A 25,511-nucleotide genomic window follows, 5' to 3' on the forward strand; every position below is an offset into this window, starting at 1 on the left:
TTCATCCTGCTGGTCATTTCTTACAGAACAATAATATTCCATAACATTCATATACCACAATTTACCCAGCCATTCTCCAATTGATGGGCATCCATTCATTTTCCAGTTTCTAGCCACTACAAACAGGGCTGCTACAAACATTTTGGCACATACAGGTCCCTTTCCCTTCTTTAGTATTTCTTTGGGATATAAGCCCAATAGAAACACTGCTGGATCAAAGGGTATGCACGATTTGATAATTTTTTGGGCATAATTCCAGATTGCTCTCCAGAATGGTTGGATTCGTTCACAACTCCACCAACAATGCATTAGTGTCCCAGTTTTCCCGCATCCCCTCCAACATTCATCATTATTTTTTCCTGTCATCTTAGCCAATCTGACAGGTGTGTAGTGGTATCTCAGAGTTGTCTTAATTTGCATTTCTCTGATCAATAATGATTTGGAACACTCTTTCATATGAGTGGTAATAGTTTCAATCTCATCCTCTGAAAATTGTCTGTTCATATCCTTTGACCATTTATCAATTGGAGAATGGCTTGATTTCTTATAAATTTGAGTCAGTTCTCTATATATTTTGGAAATGAGGCCTTTATCAGAACCTTTAACTGTGAAAATGTTTTCCCAGTTTGTTGCTTCCCTTCTAATCTTGTTTGCATTAGTTTTATTTGTACAAAAGCTTTTTAATTTGATGTAATCGAAATTTTCTATTCTGTGATCAGTAATGGTCTCTAGTTCATCTTTGGTCACAAATTTCTTTCTCCTCCACAAGTCTGAGAGATAAACTATTCTGTGTTCCTCTAATTTATTTATAGTCTCGTTCTTTATGCCTAGGTCATAGACCCATTTTGATCTTATCTTGGTATATGGTGTTAAGTGTGGGTCCATGCCTAATTTCTGCCATACTAATTTCCAATTATCCCAGCAGTTTTTATCAAATAATGAATTCTTTTCCCAGAAGTTAGGGGCTTTGGGTTTGTCAAACACTAGATTGCTATAATTGACTATTCTGTCTTGTGAGCCTAGCCTTTTCCACTGATCCACTAATCTATTTCTTAGCCAATACCAAATGGTTTTGGTGACTGCTGCTTTATAATATAATTTTAGATCAGGTACAGCTAGGCCACCTTCATTTGATTTTTTTTTCATTAATTCCCTTGAGATTCTCGACTTTTTATTGTTCCATATGAATTTTGTTGTTATTTTTTCTAGATCAATAAAATATTTTCTTGGAAGTCTGATTGGTATAGCACTAAATAAATAGATTAGTTTAGGGAGTATTGTCATCTTTATTATGTTCGCTCGGCCGATCCAAGAGCACTTAATATTTTTCCAATTATTTAAGTCTGACTTTATTTGTGTGGAGACTTTTTTATAATTTTGCTCATATAATTCCTGACTTTCCTTTGGTAGATAGATTCCCAAATATTTTATGGTATCAACAGTTATTCTGAATGGAATTTCTCTTTGTATCTCTTGCTGTTGGGTTTTGTTGGTGATGTATAAAAATGCTGAGGATTTATGGGGATTTATTTTGTAGCCAGCTACTTTGCTAAAATTATGAATTATTTCCAATAGCTTTTTGGTAGAATCTCTGGGGTTCTCTAGGTATACCATCATATCATCTGCAAAGAGTGATAGTTTGGTTTCCTCATTGCCTACTCTAATTCCTTTTATATCTTTCTCGACTCTTATTGCTGAGGCTAGTGTTTCTAATACGATATTAAATAATAATGGTGATAGTGGACAACCTTGCTTCACTCCAGATCTTACTGGGAAAGGTTCCAGTTTTTCCCCATTGCATATGATGCTTACTGATGGTTTTAAATATATGCTCCTGACTATTTTAAGGAAAAGTCCATTTATTCCTATGCTCTCAAGTGTTTTTATTAGGAATGGATGTTGGATTTTATCAAATGCTTTTTCTGCATCTATTGAGATGATCATGTGGTTTTTGTTTGTTTGGTTATTGATATAGTCAATTATGCTAATAGTTTTCCTAATATTGAACCAGCCCTGCATTCCTGGTATAAATCCTACTTGGTCATAGTGTATTATCCTGGTGACAATTTTCTGTAATCTTTTTGCTAATATTTTATTTAAGATTTTAGCATCAATATTCATTAGGGAGATTGGTCTATAATTTTCTTTCTCTGTTTTCAGCCTACCTGGTTTAGGTATCAGTACCATATCTGTGTCATAAAAGGAGTTTGGTAGGACTCCTTCAATCCCTATTTTTTCAAATAGTTTATATAACATTGGAGTTAATTGTTCTTTAAATGTTTGGTAGAATTCACATGTAAATCCATCTGGTCCTGGGGATTTTTTCTTAGGGAGTTGATTGATAGTTTGTTCTATTTCTTTTTCTGAGATGGGACTGTTTAGGATATTTACTTCTTCCTCTGTTAGTTTGGGCAAGCTGTATTTTTGGAGGTATTTTTCTATTTCATTTGAGTTGTCGAATTTATTGGCATAAAGTTGGGCAAAGTAACTCCTAATTATTGCTCTAATTTCCTCTTCGTTAGTGGTGAGTTCTCCCTTTTCATTTTTAAGACTAACAATTTGATTTTCCTCTTTCCTTTTTTTAATCAGATTTACTAAGGGTTTGTCTATTTTGTTGGTTTTTTCATAGAACCAACTCTTAGTTTTATTAATCAATTCAATAGTTTTTTTACTTTCAATTTTATTGATCTCACCTTTTACTTTTAGAATTTCAAGTTTAGTGTTTGACTGGGGGTTTTTAATTTGTTCCTTTTCTAGCATTTTTAATTGCAAACCCAATTCATTGACCTTCTCTTTCTCTATTTTATACAAATAGGCCTCTAGAGATATGAAATTTCCCCTTATTACCGCTTTGGCTGCATCCCATACATTTTGGTATGATGTCTCATTATTATCGTTTTCTTGGGTGAAGTTATTAATTATGTCTATGATTTGCTGTTTCACCCAATCATTCTTTAGTATGAGATTATTTAGTTTCCAATTATTTTTTGGTCTACTTCCCCCTGCTTTTTTGTTGAATGTAATTTTCATTGCATCGTGGTCTGAAAAGGATGCATTTACTATTTCTGCCTTACTACATTTGAGTTTGAGGTTTTTATGTCCTAATATATGGTCAATTTTTGTATAGGTTCCATGAACTGCTGAAAAGAAAGTGTATTCCTTTCTGTCTCCATTACATTTTCTCCAGAGATCTATCATATCTAACTTTTCTAGTATTCTATTTACCTCTTTGACTTCTTTCTTACTTATTTTTTGGTTTGATTTATCTAATTCTGAGAGTGCAAGGTTAAGATCTCCCACTATTATAGTTTTACTGTCTATTTCTTCTTGCAGCTCTCTTAGTTTCTCTTTTAAGAATTTAGATGCTACCCCACTTGGTGCATATATGTTTAATATAGATAGTGCTTCATTATCCATGCTACCCTTTAGCAAGATATAGTGCCCTTCCTTATCTCTTTTAATTAGGTCAATTTTTGCTTTAGCTTGATCTGAGATCAGGATGGCTACCCCTGCTTTTTTGACTTCACCTGAAGCATAGTAGATTTTGCTCCAACCTTTTACCTTTAACCTGCATGTATCTCCCCGCTTCAGGTGTGTTTCCTGTAAACAACATATTGTAGGATTCTGGCTTTTAATCCATTCTGCTAACCGCTTCCTCTTTATGGGGGAGTTTACCCCGTTCACGTTTATGGTTAGAATGACCAATTCTGTATTACTTGCCATCTTGTTAACCCCGGTTTATGCTTTCCTCCCTTCTTTCCCCTTTCCCCCCCTTCCAAGTATTAAGCTTGTGAGCACCCCTTGCTTCTCACAGCCCTCCCTTTTTAGTGTCCCTCCCCCCGCCTTAGAGTTCCTCCCCCTATCTTACCCCTTTCCCTCCCAGTTCCCGTATTCCCTTCCGCTTAGCTTATTCCTTCCCTTTCCACTTTTCCCTTCTCACTTTTCAATGAGATGGGAGAAGTTTCACCATAGATTGAATATGTCTTAAGATTTTTCACTTACAGCCAATTCTGAAGGCAGTAAGATACCCACTATATTCATCCCCCTCCATTCTTTCTCTCAGATATAATAGGTTTCCTTGCCTCTTCATGAGATGTACTACCCCCACTTTACCCTTTTTCTGGTACAATGTCCTTTCCACATCAATTTCTAGAACAAGGTATACATGTATTCTTTATACATCTATATAGTCAAAATATAGTTCCCAAGATTAATCTTTACCTTTTTAGATTTCTCTTGAGTTCTATATTTGTAGATCAAACTTTTTGTTAAGTTCTGGCTTTTTCATCAGAAATAGATGAAATTCGCTTACTTCGTTGAATGTCCATCTTCTTCCCTGGAAAAAGATGCTCATTCTCGCTGGGTAAGTTATTTTTGGTTGCATACCAAGTTCCTTAGCCTTTCGGAATATCATATTCCAGGCCCTTCGATCTTTTAATGTGGATGCTGCCAGATCCTGGGTGATCCTTATTGTGGCTCCTTGATACTTGAATTGGGTTTTTCTAGCCGCTTGCAATATTTTTTCTTTCATCTGAGGGTTCTGGCATTTGGCCACTATATTCCTTGGTGTTTTGATTTTAGGATCCCTTTCAGTGGGTGATCGATGAATCCTTTCAATGTTTATTTTTTCCTCTGTTCCTATGACTTCTGGGCAGTTCTCTTTGATAATTTCCTGGAAGACAGTGTCCAGGCTCTTTTTTTCATCATGTTTTTCTGGGAGTCCAATGATTCTCAGATTGTCTCTCCTGGATCTGTTTTCCAGGTCTGTTGTCTTCCCCAGAAGGTATTTCACATTTTTCTCCATTGTTTGATTTTTTTGGATTTGCTTGACTGATTCTTCTTGTCTCCTCGAGTCATTCAATTCCACTTGTTCAATTCTGATTTTCAGTGAAGTATTCTCTTCACTCACTTTTTTAAAATCTTTCTCTAATTGTCCCATTGAGTTCTTTTGTTCTGTGGAATTTTTTTCCATTTCGCCAATTTTGTTCTTTAGAGAGCTGTTTTCTGTTTCCAGTTCACTAATCCTATTTTTCAAGGATTTTACTTCTTTATCCACTCTCTCTTTAACTTTCTCCAGGCTCTTTTGCCAAGCCTCCCTCTCCTTTTCCCAAGCCTCACTCTGCTTTCCCCATTTTTCTTCTAGCTCCCTTGTGAGAGCCTTTTTAATCACTTCTATGAGGTTCATCTGTGCTGAGGAACAGACAATCTCCTCCTTTGGGGAATCACCTGGGGACTGCCTGTTTTTAGTCTCCTCAGGATTTAGAGTCTGCTCTCTATCTGTGTAGAAGCTGTCAAGGGTTAAAGTCCTCTTCAGCTTCTTGCTCATTCTGTCTATTAATCAGGACAAACTACCAAAGAAAAACAGAAAAAACTGGAGTCTTTCTTTGGGGGGGGGGCTGGGTGTGTTATCGAGCTTCCTCTACAGACTGTGGGGGCAGCAGTGAGGCACTAGCAGGACTGTGCTGCGCCTGCGCTCTGAGATCCCAGAGCGTGCTGAGTCACTGAGGGGGGGGAAGGAGGGGGCGGCCAGGTCCTGAGAGACTCCAGCTGTTTGGGGTTGTATTCTTCAGCCCCGGCGTTTTTAGCTTCTCTGCTGGGCTGTTGACTTGCTGCCGGAGGAAAGTATCCAAACCTGTAGCGAAGCTCTCCCCGCAGAAACGGCTACGATCACTCTCCACCCCCTCTCCAGTCTGCTCCTGTGCCCTCACTGCCGCTGCCCGCCGCCTGCGCCCGATCTAAAACCGCCCCAGCCCTCCAGTAAAGACAGACCTTTCTTGGCGGATCTCAAGGATGGCTTCTCTTGGTAACTATTTGTGGGTTTTTTTCAGTCAAGCATTGATTCAGAGGCTTGTAATGAAGTGGATAGTGAGAGAAAGCGCGGAGCTTATGCAACTGTGAGCCTCCTCTCCGCCATCTTAACCGGAAGTCCACTATGGACTTCTTAAAAATATGTTTTTCCCTCAGAGCTTTATTTAAAGATATACACACATACATATACATGCACATACATACATACAGATAGGCTCTGGGTAATCTATTTCAAGATATCACTAATAAAAACTGCACAGGACAAAAATAAGCTGTCCTAACTTCATAAAATAATAAATGTTCTCTTAGGGAGACAGTAAAACTATCATTATGTTCATTTCATAGATAAAGAAATTGAAACCCAAAGAGGTTGAGAGTCTTGCCCAAGATGAAATGACTAATTGGTATATGTAAAAGCCAGAATGTAAACTAAGATATCTTGGCCCTAAGTCCAATGGTCTTTCCTTTATACAGTAGTTCTCAAAATTTTGGTCTCAGGGATGCTTTAAATTCTTTTAAAAACTACTGAGGTTTACAAAGAGCTTTTGTTTATGTGGGTTATATCTTTTGATATTTGCCCATATTTTAATTGATAATTTAAAAATTAAAACCACTAACATTTTATAATATTTATTCATTTAATGATAGTGATAAATATCATGTTAACATAATTAACATCTTATGAAAATTAGCTGTATTTTGCAAAGCTAAAAAGTAGTAAGAGTAATACACATTTACATGCATATATATATGCACATATATGTGTATATGTAATGTTTGACTTAATAAAAGATAGTCAAATTATCTTATCTATTTTTGCATTCAATATGTGATGATATGTTTTAGGTGAAGAAAACCTGGTCTCAGATATATGTGTGACAGGGAGGAATATTTTAATAAGTAAATATTATCTTGCATTATTATGGAAATAATTTGACTTGATGGACTACCCTGAAAGGGTCGCAGAGACCTCCAGGGATCTTTTTACCACATCTTGAGAAGCTCTACTCTAAGTCATGCTTCTACCTTCCAAAAATTATGTGCAGTTTCAAAGTAGAATGGATAAGTGTATATTAAAGGAAAAACATAATCATTTCTTTTTTTTTCTCCTCCATGTATGTGGTATGATGGAAGTAATGGAGAACAAGAGGAAATGTTTAGATTGACAGAAAAATATGTCATAAATATTGCAGATACTTATTAATTCCATAAGGATAATATTATCCTGGGAAAAGTCATTTTGATTGATTCTTTTAAAAGTGGCTTAACATAATGTATTTATGTACTTTAAAATGTGTAAACTTTCTGATAAATTAATTTAAATTACCCAGCATATATGGCATTAAACATTTTGTCATTAGTGTAGTTTAGAATTTAATATTCCAACCTGCATCCCTAACATATTAGTTTTCTTGAAGAGGGAAAAAAATGAGAACATCCCAAAATCAGGGTGGAGTATAGTTATATCAATGGGTTTCATTATCTTTAATGAAGAAACATGAACCGCCTCAGTAGTACTATGAGATTTATTCTCCTTCTCTCCATTCTAAAGACCTTTCCTTGCAATTGCTCTAAAGATTATCTCCCTAGCATACTGACAAGTTTAATGCATTAAACAATGAAGCAGGCATCTAGATTGCACATTGAGATTTCCTTTGTAGATTCATGATTAGAAGAGATAAATGAAGAAAGCTGATTTTAAAACACAAATAAGATATCTGCCTATTATTACTACATATAATGTGTTTCCTAGGAAAAAATGTTTTTCTAGTCACCCTGAAAGGACAAAGGTTTCTTTCAATTTTTAAAACAACCTTGCTATTATTACATCAATGTAATTTTGTGAGGATTAAAAAGCATTTGGTTATCTTGTAAACCAATGAATGTAGTAAAGTTGTATTAGTCAGAAAATAAACATGAAGTTACATGCAATTGCTTTTACCAATGGCCTCAATAGAAAATATGGTTTTAGGTATTAAATTCATAACTATTAATAACCTCTCTTTTTCTCAAATAATTTATTAAATGAATATAATGGAACTCTGGACAATGTAATATTCTTCTGGAAGTATTTTAGCTCAAAAAGTATGGGGAAAACCTATTTCCTGATCATCCACTGATAACTGTGCAATTATTTAACATATTAATATAAATATCTGTAATTATATATGCAAAACAATTTACATAATGCATAATACGTGTGATATATTAAAATTATATGATTATCATTAATAATATAATAATTATTTAATAACTTTGCACCTTAGGCTTTCAAATTTGAACAGTCAAAAATTCTTAAAGGCCACAACAACTGTTTTGGGTTCTGTTAGCAACTAAAGATGGTTACATACTAGTAAGTGGCAGTGAATCAGAGCACAGACTTCAATCAGGTTATGGTGACTTAGGAAAATTCATTGGCAGCTATAATAAGAGTAGCCTAATGTTGGCCATTCCGATTTTCTTTATCTAATGCTATTTATTATGTGTAAGACATGTTTTCTGTTATATCCAAATGCATTAAATAGATTGCCACTCACTTGCTCACAATCCATAATAGTTCATTTTGTCATAATCTATCATCTTCTATAGTATATAAGAAAATAATCACAACACTTTATTAATTGTTTGAAGATCCTTGTAACTCCATTTTATGAATGGTGATAATGAGTTGCAAATCATAAAGTAGATTTTTACAAGTAGATATTACAAGACATATCTACAGTAGAGAGAATTAAGTTAGTTATACAGGTGTAGTATAGACAGTCAACAAGCATTCATTAGTGTGTCAGGCACCATGTGTCTACCAGGGGTCCTCAAACTATGGCCTGTGGGCCAGATGCAGCAGCTGAGGACGTTTTTCCCCCTCATCCAGGGCTATGAAGTTTCTTTATTTAAAGGCCCACAAAACAAAGTTTTTGTTTTTACTATAGTCCGGCCCTCCAACAGTCTGAGGGACAGTGAACCGGCCCCCTATTTAAAAAGTTTGGGGACCCCTGCCAAATGTTCATGTTGACATCACATGCATATATGTACAAATTGTTTATTAATGAATATACATGCATACACATTATATATATATATGTGTGTACATGTATATGTTATACCTACATGTTGATATAATATGTTTGTATTTATATATCATATCCCATGGGCAGATGTCATTCAGCCATTTCAGTCCAACTATTCCTGACCCCAATTTGGGATTTTCTTGGCAAAGATTTTATACTACTTAGCCATTCCCCCCCCCCCCGATCTTTTACAGAAGAGGAAACTGAAGCAGAGTTATTTGATTTGCCCAGTATCACACAGCTGCTGAGTTTCTGAAATTAAACTTGAACTTGGATATTCCTGACCCAGTCCCAGAATTCTATACATTATGCTGCTTAGCTTTCCCTGTTGTAGAGAACTGAGTATGTAATCAAGAAGACCTGAATTTAAATCCTTTCTCTGTTTTTTTCCCTTACTTCTGTCACCATGAGCAAGTCACTTATGTTAAGCCTCAAGCAATTAATTATCCCTTCTCTAATATACTATAAACAATGAAATCTCATATATCAATGATGTGTTAATAATGAGGATTTGAATGAGTTTTGGGGAATGTGGGGTTTTTTGGTCTTCTACTTTGTAAGTCATTTAAAATAATATTTACTATATCAGGACTAGTTTAAGTATAACTCTTCCAAAAGATATCAGGGTAGAAAGAGTTAGGAGTGGACTAAATATCCTCTGAGATTTTAATTATAGGTTATTTGAATTGAATCTCTCTATAATTGAATCATTCTTAATCCAATCTATAGTTATCTGAAAATTTTGAAATAACTTTTTTTGATGATATATATATATATCCATATATATATATATATATCCATATATATATATATACATACATTCATACATATATTGCTATCCTTATAGTCAGGAAATTATTTTTTATCTGTACATAGATATTTTTATCTCTATTTTTTATTATAGCTTTTTATTTACAAGACACATGCATGCATAATTTTTCAGCATTCACTCTTGCAAAACCTTCCTTTCCAACTTTTCCTCTCTTTCCCCCCACCCCCTCCCCTAGATGGCAGGTAGACCAATACATGTTAGATATGTTAAAGTATATGTTAAATGCAATATATATATATACATACATATTTATACAGTTATCTTGCTACTCAAGAAAAATCGGATTTAGAAATAAGGTAAAAATAATCTGAGAAGGAAAATAAAAATGCAAGAGGATAATAACAGAAAGAGTGGAAATGCTATGTTGTGGTCCACACTCATTTCCCATAGTTCTTTTGCTGGGTGTAGCTGGTTCTGTTCATTACTGAACAATTGGAACTTATTTGGATCCTCTCATTGTTGAAGAGAGCCACGTCCATCAGAATTGATCATCATATAGTATCGTTGTTGAAGTATATAATGATCTCCTTCTGCTAATTACACTCAGCATCAGTTCATATTAGTCTCTTCAGGCCTTTCTAAAATCATCCTGTTGGTCATTCCTTACAGAACAATAATATTCCATAACATTCATATACCACAATTTACCCAGCCATTCTCCAATTGATGGGCATCCATTCATTTTCCAGTTTCTATCCACTACAAAGAGGACTGCCACAAACATTTTTGCATACACAGGTCCCTTTCCCTTCTTTAAGATCTCTTTGGGATATAAGCCCAGTAGTAGCACTGCTGGATCAAAGAATACGCACAGTTTGATAAGTTTTTGAGCATAGTTCCAAATTGCTCTCCAGAATGGCTGGATGTATTCACAATTCCACCAACAATGTATCGGTGTCCCAGTTTTCCCATATCCCCTCCAACATTCATTATTTTTTCCTGTCATCCTGGCCAATCTGAGAGGTGTATAGTGGTATCTCAGAGTTGTCTTAATTTGCATTTCTCTGATCAATAATGATTTGGAGGACCTTTTCATATGGCTAGAAAGTTTCAATTACTTCATATGAAAATTATCTGTTCATATGCTTTGATCATTTATCAATTAGAGAATGGCTTGATTTCTTATAAATTAGAATCAATTCTCTATATATTTTGGAAATGAGGCCTTTATCAGAACCTTAGTCAGGAAATTCTTAATGACAGACAGCTAACTTAAATGTGTCTTGCTAAAATTCCCTTTGGCCTTATTCTTAGTGAAATTTGAGAGAGGCAATTCACCACCATCTGAACAATATTGGTTTACCTACTTAAAGACTGTTAAGTCCCAATCCCTCTATTATCAGCAGCCTTTTATTCTGTAGATGTACCTAAGGTTCACAGGGAATCCATAAACCTATTAGGAAAAAAAATAATTCATTTTCTCTTTCTGCTACAACATTAATTAGACTCTTATGAATGAGTAAATGGTATGTTAACTATCAAATTACAGGATACAATTATATGGTGGCTTGCTTGTACATCTTGTGACAGAATAAACACATTCAACATGTATTAAGTGCCTACCATGTATACTCAATTCTGATAGAGATATAAAGGTTCCTTGCAATTTAATAATAAAATGAAGACTGAGAGATGCTGAATGTCCTGTCTAAGGCTATTCATCCAGTCAACAAAAGTGCTAAACCCTGAACACAAGTAATCAGAACTTTGTCCACTATGTTTTCCAGCAAGGGAGTGATTGTGAATATAATGTTATAAGATTAGTCTGTTAGTATGCAGGATAAATTATGGGGAAGACTGGAGGCAACCTAGTAAGTACTTAGGTTGGTAGCACTAGAAATACTGAGGAAGTTTGAGAATCTGGTGAACATAGTCAAAGAAGAATCAATGAGAATCTGTGAATCATTGAAAATAAGAAGCAGGAAAGATGATCCCTGGGTGTCCTGACTAGGATATTGGGGGTGAATGGAGAAGTTGAAGAGTGAAGAACTTGAGTCTGGGAGGGGGTGGTAAAGAGGATTACTTTGGGTGGCTTTGGGAGTAGATTTCATTATTAATGAGTAGAGTGAATATAAATCCAGTGGGGACAGCATTTCAGTTTAATGAAGAGGTCAGTTGGGGGACTTGGAATGGTTCAAAGTTGTTTCAGGAAAATTAAATGTTCTACAATGTCTCTGAACAGAAGGCAAAGCCAGAAGATCCATTCAGCCACTGAGAATTTCGCACTCAGGCTGTCAGCCTCCCAACACTGTTTACACAAACATATCCACCTCTCTAGGAATAAAGGTTTCCTAATTCTACTAAAAAGTAAACAAACACAAACCTTTCAGTTCTAGATATGTGATTAGAAAAGATTAATCACAATCTCCTGCCTTCATTTTTCAGTTGGGACTGAACTTTCAAAGCATATGAGCAAAATCGTCTCCCATAAAAGATAATTTCATTTGCCAAAATGAAACTACTCTCCATTATTAATGCTGTAATGAAACGGCCTGAAATATGAATCCATGGTCTTAACAGAAAGGATGCCCATGTTCCCTTCTCTAGGAGTTAGTTCTCTAAACAATTACACCCAAGGAAAGAGCTTTATGGTTTATTTTCTTCATTGGCCAGCTGAGCTGTGTAGCTGTCAGACTTCCCGGCCCTCCCTCCAGTGACATCCGCATTGACAACATGTTATACTCCACATTGATTTTACAGTTAAGGAGCTGATTGTGATATATAGGGATTTTAAGAATTCAGCTGAGAGGCTGACTTTTGCCTTTTATCATTCCATTAAAATTTTATAACCATCTCTTTCATGTCATTTCATCCATGAATTCTTACTTTAGAAAGTGATAGCTACTGCTGTGAGCATAACTTTTCTCATGTTCAGAGCTTTTTATTGTATTAGCAAACTACCCCAATTATAGTTATTACTCATGTTTTACATAATTGTGGTGACCCTTTCAACCATGCAGTAGCATGCTAGTTGATTTGTATATATAGAATTAGATGATTCGGCTTGTCATTTAAAAAACCAGTAAATTGAAATAAGGTTGGGAAGCCAGTCTTTAACACTTTCTTATCCAGAGGGGCTAATTAGGACACCACTCAGAGATTTCCTTCTGAACTGCATGAGTTTAAGGACTGCAACAAGAGGAGAATGAACATTCAGCTAGGCAGGGAAGCTAATAAAATATAAGATGGTTTGGAAGGGAAGGTGAATTGCAAAATTGAAAATGAGCATCTCTTCCTTAGATAAGAGATCATTTTAAAGGAAAGATTGTACTTTATATGGGTATGAAGTGCAAGTTCATTTTGTTATTGTGGATGCTTCCCTAATAATGCTAGTATCTTATTCAAAAGAAATAAAAGGCTTCCCTGTACCATAAGGGAGAACAAACTACCTGATTGCTGATTCTTTTCCCTGAACAAAACTCATTGTTTGATAACTCATAGACAAGGAATAATCTGTCAAAACACTGATATAACACTTATTAGAAAATACAGATCTTTTACTATCCTTTCTTTCTCTTTCTCTTCCTTCTTTCTCTTCCCTTTATTTCCTTCCTTCCTTCCTTCTTTCCTCTCTTCCTGCCTGCTTTTCTTCCTTCATTTCTTCCTCCTTCTTCTTTTTCTTCTCTTTGATTTTGCCAATCTAAAATCTCAGAGGATTTTGATTTTTGCAAAAAAAAATAATTATACCTTTCAGGAGTTTTAACTGATAGTACATGAAAACATTCTAATATAAATAATAGGTTTGAAGAAAAAAATTACCACTGTAATGAAATAATTGCTCTCAACCAGATAACAAAAGAAAAAGAAAAGAAAAATGTCATAGAAACTAGGAATTTTCTCAAAAGAAATTAAGCAAAAGATGAGAACTCAAGCTTAGACCTATCTCTGAACCTCATTATTATCCTATGTAAAATGGAGGGAAAGTGAATAGGAATTCTGTAGCCCCTGTCTATAATCCTATGACCTTCATCCACATTAGGGCCATTGTATTTTTATTTCCTCAAATAGACTGTACTTCCCAAACGGCCAAAAATGTCTTGTTTCCAGGGCTAGTGCCTTAAAGAAGTATTTCTCTAAAAAAGAAGGCCTGAATGACAATTACCACTTCAGTGACCAATGGACACATGTGCTATAGTTACCACTTTGTACAATTCTGCTGGTGCTAAGATACCCCCACCACATAATGCAGTCACAGAATTTAGGCATTTATGATTGCATTTTAAGATTGAAACTCTAGATATTGGAAACCAAAGACCAAAAAAAAGTCAAAAAAAGGAAAAAAAAAGAATCAAAGCTGTTTTAAACAATTACTAAATCCAAGTATATCTTTTTTTTAAATAAAGATTTTCAATAAAATCTAATGTTCACAGAAAAATCTCATAAATGTCAAAATTGCTGTGGGCAGAAAAGGGGGATATAGTATTTTCTTGATCTGTTGTAGCAATTTATAGATTTCAGGACGTGGTTTATAAGAATGCTAAATGTTCTGGAATTACAGCTGTTACTGATCAGTGATTGAGCCAGATTTGTGTTATTGCACCATGTTCTTGCTTGTACCTAGAGAGCAGTAAAGCCTCAATATAATAAAAAGCACCTGCATTTTAAATGAAATTTCAATTGAAAAACTTAACAGCCCTTCAAATTGCAGAATTTAACGCAGCCCAGTAAAGCTTAAATAACACTTTGCCTCCGCAGGCTGAGGGGTTTGCATTCAAGGTGACTTGATTGTGTCGCATGGTGAAATTATTTACAATTAAGGAATTTCTCTGGAGGGCTGCAGAGTATTTGCTGTTCCACAGTACCTATGCAGGCATATGGTGGGCCTTTTTCAGTATTCATGGAGCCTCCTGAACCTTTATGATAATTGAATCAGTTAGAGTGCTGAGTGGAGCAAGCATAAAACCTGTTAACCTAAAGGTCAGCTCTGTGCATTGTTTATTTATCAGTAGGTGAAAGAGCTAAATCGGCAGCTTCTGTCACAGTCACAGTAAAAAATCACCTATAATATTAACAGGGAGTAGATAAATTGCAAAACATGGATTAGAATGATAAACAGAATGAGGTAAAATATGGAATATATAATGAGAGATGCAGAAAGACTTTACTGGGCTGTAAAATATGCAGGTTGGTTATGACAATGTTATTGGTTATAATTAGTCACTAGTGCTCTAGAAAAATGTCAACAAAAGCTAGAACTTCAATTCTAAATGGGCTTCGTACACATTTCCGTTCCTGTGTAATAATGTCCTAAAGGATAGTTTCATGACATCAGAGAGTGTTTTCTAAAATTACCTCTGATAGATTTTGGTCTCAAAACAAATTTCAATTTACTTTCTAGAGAAAAATATATTTTAAAGGTTGCTAAATGTTTTTTATCCTACTGGAGGAAAAGAAAAAAAGTCTTAAGCTTGTCTAGATCACTTACATTTCTTTCTCCTTTACAGAACCGGGACCTATCGACCCTCCATTTCTTTTGGATGTGAAGTCAAGAACAATGACTCTCAAGTGGCAGCATCCTTCAAGACCCAATGGTATTATCATCCATTATAACATTTACAAAAATGGCCATCTTCATTCAGTGCTTCCAGGAAAGGTCTCTAACAGCACGGTGCTTCACTTACGCCCCAATACTACCTACTATTTTCAGGTAGAAGGATGTACTTCAAAAGGATGTTCCCTTTCACCTGAGACCCGGGCTGTATGGACTCTTCCAGATGCTCCAGAAGGTATCCCAGACCCAGAACTGTATTCTGATACACCAACATCGGTACTTATTTCTTGGAAACCTCCCCTTTACCCCAATGGTCTAGTGGAGAATTTCACTATTGAGAGAAGGTCCAAGAGAATGGAACAAGTAGCCACACTGGTGACACTCCCAGGGAATCATTCCATGAAGTTTATTGATCAATCTGCTACTCTTAGCCCATGGACAAGATATGAGTACCGAATATTAATGAGCACATTGAATGGAGGCACAAACAGCAGTGCTTGGGTAGAAGTTACCACGAGACCATCACGACCTGCTGGGGTACAGCCACCTGAAGTGCTGGTCTTAGGACCAGATATGGCCAAGGTATGAGAATTGTTGCATTTTCCCCCTTTGCAGACTTACCTTTGATTGACTCTGTGTGGAACAGAGCCATCTACTGGCAAAACTAGCATCTCTACTGCCTTAGGCATTAGCTGAAGAAGGTAACATTCTGGCCAGTGGCCCAAACCATTTTGAATTCAGCGTCAGTTTTTCATCTGTTCCTGTATCCCCTTAATTATATTGTTGAGATGCTTCCATTTTCCTCACACACCTGAAATGCTTTGAATGTCACAATGGGATGCTTAGCTTAACCACCACGTCAGAATTAAATAGATCAAAAAATGAGAAGAGTTGGGAAAATAGTAAGGACTGGATTAGTATGCTAACAGAAGGTCCAAGTTACCAATATTCTATTTAAAAAATGATCAAAAGAGCAAAATGATTGGCAAATGAAGTAAAAATAGCATATTACAGGTCTATCTAGGAAGTCTTCAATTATTCACAACATTCATCTGGGAATGAGCTCTAGAGGACAAGATAACTACCATTGTTTTGGCTTGCATACAAACTTCATTCAAGGGAAATTAGTGTAACCAAACAGGAGGGAGTTTTGTAGCTTAGAAGCCTCTTTTGTGTAAATACACACATGCTTCCATGGATTCAGTCTTGTACTAATGCCAAAAGCATTGGTACAGTAGCTTCAGTAGCTTGCTCACCAGAGCACAAAACAAAGGCCATTTGCATAAAAGCAAAGTTCATCTGTTAAAATTATTATTTGGGTTTCTATTGTGTTGATGCCCTTCCTTCTGCCCCATGCCTCCTCATTAGGGAAACCATAAAAGATGTTCAAAAATATAGAGTTAGAAGAAATGAATTTAAACTATAAAAACTATGCTTCCCTCCCCCCTTTTTCATTAATTAGCTTCAATGTGAGAGAGACTGAACCATGCATTTTTAGTATTAGAAACATGAAAAACCTATAGAATTTTATCATGTTTCTATATTTTAAAAGAATTAATTTAAAGATTATCATGAAAATGTTTATTATATACATTTGTCATGATCAATTATTCTTTAAAATTCCTTAGTATATTAAAAGATTTAATCTCCTAAAAATGTATAGGTAATTTTTGGAATTGTTTTCCATTTAAAGGAAAATTAACCTTGAAGTGGTTAATCATTTTGGAATATTTTTTCTTCCTTGGAGGGATTAACAAAAATTTGCTATGTGGCTACTAAAATTTTTGTTAATCTCTATGTAGCAAATCTTCCACCTTCAGAATGGCAAAGCTTCAGAACGAACATTCCCGGGATTCCCTCTTTTTTTAAATTTGAGCAACTAGGCATTGTTTCTCAAGGAAAGTCTGAAAATGGACAAATAATTTTCATTTTTAGTTGAATGATAGCCATTCATGCATGGATCTATCTGGCTCAGCATAGCTGCATGAGGATCAAAGGTAGGCAAAGACAATTTGTCAGACTTATTGTCTTTTCCCATTTCCTTTGATTGCCCCTTCCTACTTTTTACTTCATCCAGTAACAAAATCACACTTACAACCTGTCAACCTGAAATGGAAAAGGTTGTACTAGATGAGGGAGACAGAGAGGGCAAAATATGGATCATTTTTAAAGTTCCAACATAAATTCTAGGCGTTCCCATTAGTCCCCTGGGGCAATGATAACCCCAGGTTAGGAATCTGAAAGTATATATGACTTGGTGCCAGAAATATGTAGAAACTGTGCACTAGCAATGGCTTAAAAAATCTAACTTTTATTAGTGTTCAAATTATTGCAGGAAAATCAAAAGCTATCAAGAGGCAGAGTCAGCAAGAATATTTAATCTCATCCAGAATGTGGTTAGGTATTTTAAAGCAGTTGTTTAATAACATAAGGCTTTCACATTATCAAATTATAAACAGTAGAATATTAAAGATGCACTGAAGTTTTTCAGAAAATGTGACATAGTAGTCAAATGGAGAAATAGTGGCTGATCTATAAGCTTTGAGAAAGACAGCTTAAAGATATTAAAAAGGATATGAATGTCAAGTTGAGAAGGTGGAGGACAGAAGAGAAACTAGTCCTTAATGAAACAGTACAATATCTTTTGTATTTTTAGTCAAAACATTGGAAAGGATATCTTTTCCCATTTGAACCAAAAGTACCTATTCTTATCTCCAGCCTTAGGTGATTTCCTTCTAAGATACAATGGATACCCTGAGATACAGTGTGCCAAAATGCAACTACAATAATCGAAGCTTCTGTGTTCTATGACTGCCATGTGCTCATCTATCTCCTCTATCTGATGGAGAGATTTTGAAACTTGAATCATCATTACCATGTTCAAGTATTCTAGCTAATACCTATAGCTCTAATAAAGCCATAAACTTAAAACTCAGACTGAATTCCCTATGTCTGTTTAAGAAAGATGTATTCGCTGAAGATAAGGTTTGAATATTTCCAGAAACTTAAATGCCAACCTGAAAAAAAAATGATTACTTCTTCTTACTAAAGCATTGGTTTTGCTAGTTCTGTGCTTGCTAACTATTGCCATATTAATCATCAGGGCTATGCGTATGAGGTCACCTCCAAGGACTTCCAAGAATTCTCCTGTTATGGTTTTATTTTCTATGTTCTCTACCCAGAAATTAGGAAAAGGAACACAGCAAAACTTCAACTAATGAAGAACCAAGGATTGACATTATGGGCTTTCTATTTTATTGATAGGAGAGAGATTGCTTAACACTAAAAAGATGGAAGATATTAATTGGCCCATATAGTCAAATTAATTATAAATAACAAAGTTTAATGATATTTCATTTGAGAAGGATTGTTTTATGATTCTATATTTTTCCAATGATTTTGGATGAAAGCACTATAATGCATCTTGTAAAGATATTTAATAATATGACTTTAGGATCTTGGGCATGGATCTTAAAAATTAGAAATTAGAAACTATCTAATGCTACTTTTTCATTTTGCAAATAAGTAGACTGAACCTATAGAAGCTAGGCAAATTAGTGAAGTTCACATTAATCTGAAATTGGAACCTAAATTTCTTAACTCCTAAGCTTTTTTTTTTTTCTAAAATGTCTTGCTATTTTTAAACATTCAGCTGTCTGATAACTTGGATTTTTTTTCAAACTAATCCAAGCCACTTATTAAAAAGATATTGTCCTTACCAAAGAATGGGACTTATTCTTTATTCTCAGTGCTACCCTCTTTCTTTATATAATACCACATAAAAAAATCTACTTAAATTGATGTGTTAATGTTTTTCAGACAGTTAGGTTATTTTTAAAGGCTGAAAGTCTTTGAAAACTACTAGCCTGAAAACATTTTAACTATCTAAAATTATCAATAATATTAGACATAGATTTGTATAAATTAATAATTCTACTTCAATTACTTATTAATTATTGGAAAAGTCACTCTCTCATAATCTATTTCTTCATCTGTAAAAAGGAAGTAATGATGGTTATAATACGTAATTGGACATTGTTGTGAGGATCAAATGAAATAATATATGTTAAGTGCTTGAAAAAACTTAGAAGATGGATAAGTGTAGTAGTACAATAATAATTATCACTATTAATATCATCATACATAAAGAGGATACAGTCAAATACTACCTGGACAAGATGACAAATTAGTTATATATGAGTAAACAAAAGCACCTCATTGCTTTCAATGGGTTCTAAGTCACCAGGCCCTTGAGATGATTAAGGGCCATTGTACAGAAAGAAACATATAATTACTGAATTACTGGTGATGACCTTTAATGTTGGAGTTTTGAAGGAGGAAAGATGCCCCAATTTCTAAAAAACAAATAAATAAAAATAAAAAGAGAGACTGTGATACAACCTTCAAACCACAGGGCAATGAATCTTGAATTAATTATTAGAGACAAAGTTTGTGAGCATTTCTATGGGAAAATAGTGATCACTAACAGCCTGGTCATGCTAGATTAACCTCATATTTTTCTTCACTAGTATAACCAAACTGATAGATCAGAAAAATGCCATCGACTTATTATACATATAAAGACTCCTAAAGTTATAATTTTAGATGAGATGGATTGAAATAGGATAAATGATGATATAGTGAAGTAGATTTAGAACTAGTTAAATGCTCAGACTCATAGAGTAGTCATTAATAATTTGCCATCAGTTCAAGGCAGCTGAGGGGGATGGGAAGGAGAAATTCTTGACCTGTACTGTTATTTTTTCTTTTGATTACAGTCAGTGAGTATATAACACTGACTTCCTTTATAGTAAAGCAACCAAGTATTAGTTATCAAATTCACCGTGATTTTCTTTAGTGATTGCTGTATAAACTCTATGGAAACTTTTTTGGCAGTCTTCATAAATATTACTATATAGAATGAATAATTGTGTATATGATAAAACCAACTCCTTTATTTGCATGTGTAAAAAGAATCCAGGAACCATATTTTTGTTTGTATTCCACTTCCTTTTTTTTTTTTTTTTTTGGAGGGGAGGGTTGTTTTGTTTTGTGGAAGAACAGGGTTGATGTGATTCACTTTCTCCAATTGCTTAATGATATATTGATTAATGGACAAAGATCTTATATTTGCAGCATCAACAATTAAACTTGTACTTTAGTTAGTTAAAGACTTTGTAATTTCTTAATAATCTTTAATCTTTTTCTTACTACTCCTCCAACTTTATGGCAGGCATAGAAGAGGACCATGTAGAACTCTATTTCTTTGTTTTAATTTGACCTGTGACATTATCTATGAGGAAATATTTCTACCAATATACATCAGCCATTCCTCTACAGCAGAATCTTTTTTTGGGGGGTGGGAGGCACTAAGTAGAGCCCAGATTTATTTTGGAACTTTCAAAAGAAATCTAACAAGATGATCTCTTATTTAAAGGAAAAATAAAAATAAAAGAGTCTCAATCTTCCAAGTGTATAGAATCAGAGAAATGAGATCTAACTGTTAGAAAATGACTGACAAAACTAGAGATGAAATGATTTGCTACAATCACCTATCCAAATTTCTATCCACCATGCTTTGAATGCTATGCTAAAGATTAGCATATGTTTGTATACTAAAGATTAGAATCTTGCCCTATATAGGTTAAAAAGTAAGCCATACTAAATAGTTATCACCATTTCTATGAAAATAATTTGTAGATTTAGATTAAAATATACCAACTGACCATGCTAAAACAAACAAACAAAATAATTGTTTTCTGAGTTGTAATTTTTTAATGGCATAAATCCAATTTCTTTAATTTTTGAATTGGAGAAAATAAGGCTGTCTGAAAGTTTCCAGAGTAATTATGTTCAATCAGTTAATCTCTCCCAATAGTTTTTTCAATAGAGCTTTCTCTAGTACGCTTCCTTTCATAACCTCAACAGTGGGATTTGAATCAATGAACAAGCCATTCCTGTATCCAACACAAACTGTCTTCTGAGTCATATTGCCTGCTTTCATGTACTGCCAAGGTCTAGCTTGAACTCTCAGAAGACTCGGGATGAAGAAGGGGGAGGTTGTGTAACATGGATCAATCACATGGATTGTTGCTGTGATAGCTCTTATACTGAAGGCCCAATCATTCCCCTGAGCCTGACCTTGGCTCATTCTTCAAGTTTGTTCTCTCCCTCTCTCTCATTCGCTCTCGCTTACTTTCTGTTGATCTCTCTTGCTCTCTCTGTGTGTCTTTATCCTTCTCTCTCTCTTTCTTTCTCTCTCTCTCTCTCTCTCTCTCTCTCTCTCTCTCTCTCTCTCTCTTCTCTGTCTCTTCTTTACTCTCCCTCTCTCCTTTCCTCCCTCTTCCCTCCCTTTCTTTCTCCCTTTCTCCCCCCTCTCTGTCTCTCTCTCTCTCCCTCCCTTCCTCTCTTCCCCTCTCTATGTCTCTCTCTTTCTCTCTGTCTCTCTCTCTCTGTGTCTCTGTTTCTCTCTCCCTCTCTCTCTCCTTCCTCACCCTCCTTCTCACTCTCTCTCCTCGTTGTCTCTTCTTTCCTCACTCTCTCTCCCTTTATCTCCTTCCTTCCCTCTTCTTCTCTTCTTCCCTCCCTCCCTTCTCTGTCTCTCTGTTTCTCTCTATCTCTATCTCTTTCTCTCTCCTTCTCCCTCTCTCTATCCCTCCTCTTATCTCTCTCTCTCCTGTCTGTTTCTTCTTTCCTCTCTCTCTCTCTCTCTCTCTCTCTCTCTCTCTCTCTCTCTCTCTCTCTCTCTCCTTTTCTCTCTTACTCTCTCTCCCTCACTTCTTCTCTTTACCTTCCTTCCTCCTTCCCCCTCTCCCCTTTTCCCTCTCTCCTTCCCTCCCTGTATCTCTCTCTCCCTCCCTCAATCTTTTTCTCTCTCTCCCTTCCTTCTTCCCTCCTTCCTGCCCTCCCTGCTACTTTCCCTCCCTCCCTGTCTTTCTCCCTCCCTCTCTCTTCCCCTCTCTCTTCCTCTTCCTCGTTCTCTCCCTCCCTCCCTCTTCTTCTCCTTTTTCCTCCCAATATTTTTTCTCATTTTTCATTTATTTGACATTGTCTGTATCTAGTCACATTCTTGCTGGTTCATAAGAATCCTGTCTAGAACTTTACTTCCAGAATAACTTAGTAAAACTGAATAAGAAAAAATTGGCATGCAGATCAGCCACAGGGCAAAATTTTCTAGAACTATCAGGACTGCTACTAAACACTTGGTGTTTTCTTCTGAAGAGCTTCTAGGCCACTGCTGACCTTAAGGGAATTTTCATTATTGTTTCCAATTTTGGTCAAAGCAAAATATTGAAAATCTTTAGCTCTGTTCTCTCTGAATGATATTTTCTCCCTTTTCTTATAAGATTGGAGTTTGTAATCTTATTCAATCTGATTGGTACTTCTTTCCATTTATGATTATCTGTGCTGTGATAGTATATTTAGGTTGAAAATTGACCAATGTGTGTTTTTCAGCATGATAATATTAAAAAGAAAAAAATGTTGGAACAAAGAATATATCTGTGATCTCTGACATAGAGTACATTAGCTGTTACTCAGAGTTAACTATCTCTTAAAAGAAATATCAAGAAATCTAAAGTAAAAAAGTTTTATTTAGATGCATGTATTATATAGAGAGAGCATAGATTTAGAAGGAAAAAAAAAAACTTAGAAGCCCCAAATTCTAGATTTTATATTTATTTGTTTATATGAGGAAACTAAAGTGTAAGAAGATGAAGTACCTTCCCCAGAGTCACAGTTAGAATTTAAACCTGCAATTTTGAACTCTTTCCAATGCACCACACCGCCTCTCTAAATGTTTTGGTTTCCCTCCCTACTTACAGTGTTTTGTGATTCTATAAAATGTTCTAGTAAAGTATTTTGTGTGCCCAGCAGTGTAGTGTATGTGAAGCAGCAGTGTGGAGCTAGACTAGAGGTCACCACATTCAGTTTCAAGTTTGGATTCTGGTGCTTATTATCTGTATAACCATGGAAAATCTTTTTTGTAAATTACCTTCATTTTGTATAAAATTGGGGAAATATCATTTGTACAACCTTTGAGTTCTCTCTTTCAAAAAAAAAACTAACACATGTGGTATTTGCTTGGTAATCTTTGAAAAATCAGGAATAACAATATAAACACCACAGGATTAAAAAAGTACAAATGATTCTGAAGTCCACGTCAAGGATTATATCTTCATACACCAAGGCAAAATAAGGAATTGGATTGTTTTTAAGGAATAGTGAAGAGCCTCATTATGATGGGCCATGGGAAGAAGTTTTTGATGAGATTGAAAAGGTAGACTGGGATTAGACCATTTCTTTGCTAAGAAATTCTGATTTATATTGACAAGTATCATGATGTTATTGAACAGTTCTAAGTAAAATAATGATATGATGAATATGGTATTTTAGAATAATTAGTATGACAAAAATTAGTATAGGATGAGTTCAAATTGGGGCATGCAAATACTGGTTAGAAGTTATGAGGAACAGTGGGTTCAGCAGATATCTAATATAAAAAGAAAAGAGGATTGAGCTGAGAATGAATTATTACTATTATGTGAAACCCAGAATCTCTTACAAGTGAGAGAATATTCAAAATATACATGTCAGTTTTAATTCCCAGCAGTCATTCTTTTAAAAAGTTCTTGTCCACAATTGAAAAATAAAATAGTAGGAGAGAATATTTAACATACCAACTCAATTTGGAAAAAAAAAAGACTCACTAATCCCAATGTTAAACTATTTTCTTATGGTGGAAAGAAAATGATGATTCATTAGAATGCATCATTATATTCATTATAATAATATCATATAATCATTTCTGGAGAAAAAAGTAAGGATAAATGTATGGAAACATCATCTCATTAATTTTTGTTCATTTTTCTCTTCGTTTTCAGTATAATTTTTTTCATAATATCTTGAAATTTTATTCATGTCTTCTCTCAAGTTTGAGTTATAATGCTTTTCCAACTAATGTATATATATATATATATATATATATATATATATATATATATATATATATATATATATATACACACATATATATGTCTTAGAGAAAGAGGTCACCTAAAGAACCATAATCAACTGAATTTTTGGTATAGCATGATGGATATTGAAACATGCTTAGAAGAATTACACATGTCTATCCTGCATCAGATTGCTTGCTCTCTTGGGGAGGAGGATGGGGGATGAAGAGGGAGAAAAAAAATGGAACACAATGTTTTGCAAAAGTAAATATTGAAAACTATCTTTGCATTTGTGTGGAAAAATAAAATACTTTAAAAAAAAGAACCATGGTCAAAAACAAAAGGTAAAAAACCAAACACCAAAAACCAAAACATACAAAGAACAATTGGCACTTGTAGAACCTGGTTCACTTGATTATCAACAAATAAATGTGGTCTTGATTTGTAGGATTTGCCCATTTCTGAGTGTAAATGTTGACACTGAAAATTTAACAATTTGCTTTAAAAAAGTCTTTTCAAGATGGCTCCAACATGTCTGTGCCTGGAATTTTCTCCCTCCTCTCCAGCTTCTGACTTTCCTGGCTTCGTTCAGGTATCACCTTCTGCAAAAAATCTATTCCTAACATCTTCTCTGTGAGAATATCTGCAATTTCTCCTCTGTATCTCTTTTTTACATGCTTGTTTGCATACTGTCTCCCTAAATCCAAAGTATATTCTTACATATAAGAAAAGTGCACTCTGTATATCCATTGCCCTTAAGAATTGATTATGTCTTGTGGTCTGGCTCCTATAGTACTTGCTTTTTTTTTTTTTTCTCCAGAAGTACTCAATATTATCTCAGAAAAGTTCAGTAACTGAATTGCTCAACATCTTCCAAAATCTCAAAACTTTATCGGGTTTTATTGAATACTACAACAATAGTATTGCAATTTACAATCCACAGGAACAATGTGAGATAAAGGAGTCTGGTGCTTTAGGTAATTGAGTTGTAAACGAGCAAACTATCAAATCCTGTGGCTGCCCTATTGATGCATGGGGATGTGTGAATTTTCTCCATGTGTTTACTCAGTGTTCTTTGACATAGCCACAGTGGAGATGAATCACTAAGGTGCTGTGTATTTGACAGTCCTAGAACATGTTGAGATGGAAAACCAGATCAAGGAAACAGCATTTCATTTAGTTCATGGTGTATTGTTAATTGATCTAAAACCATTCATTGCTATTGAGGTGTAAGGATTCTCTAGCAAATGGATAATTAGAAGGTTAAACTCTTAGAAGGGGAAAAAAGACACAATAAAGCATATCTACAAATTTTGTTAAATTGAATTGTCCGTTTTTATATGCCTATGCTAATTTTA

At 34.9% G+C, this 25,511-nt stretch overlaps 1 protein-coding gene across 1 annotated transcript in view; it reads left to right on the top strand.

Annotated features, from left to right (window-relative positions):
* Positions 1-25,511, top strand: part of USH2A (usherin) — a 998,601-nt gene that overhangs the window by 682,454 nt on the left and 290,636 nt on the right. The window contains exon 40 of the mRNA XM_051996749.1: positions 15,153-15,781. Within this exon, the coding sequence (XP_051852709.1) occupies positions 15,153-15,781 (629 nt within the window). The remainder of the gene's footprint in view (positions 1-15,152; positions 15,782-25,511) is intronic.

The sequence above is a fragment of the Antechinus flavipes genome, chromosome 4 (genome assembly GCF_016432865.1).
Source record: "Antechinus flavipes isolate AdamAnt ecotype Samford, QLD, Australia chromosome 4, AdamAnt_v2, whole genome shotgun sequence".
Classification (NCBI taxonomy): Eukaryota; Metazoa; Chordata; class Mammalia; order Dasyuromorphia; family Dasyuridae; genus Antechinus; species Antechinus flavipes.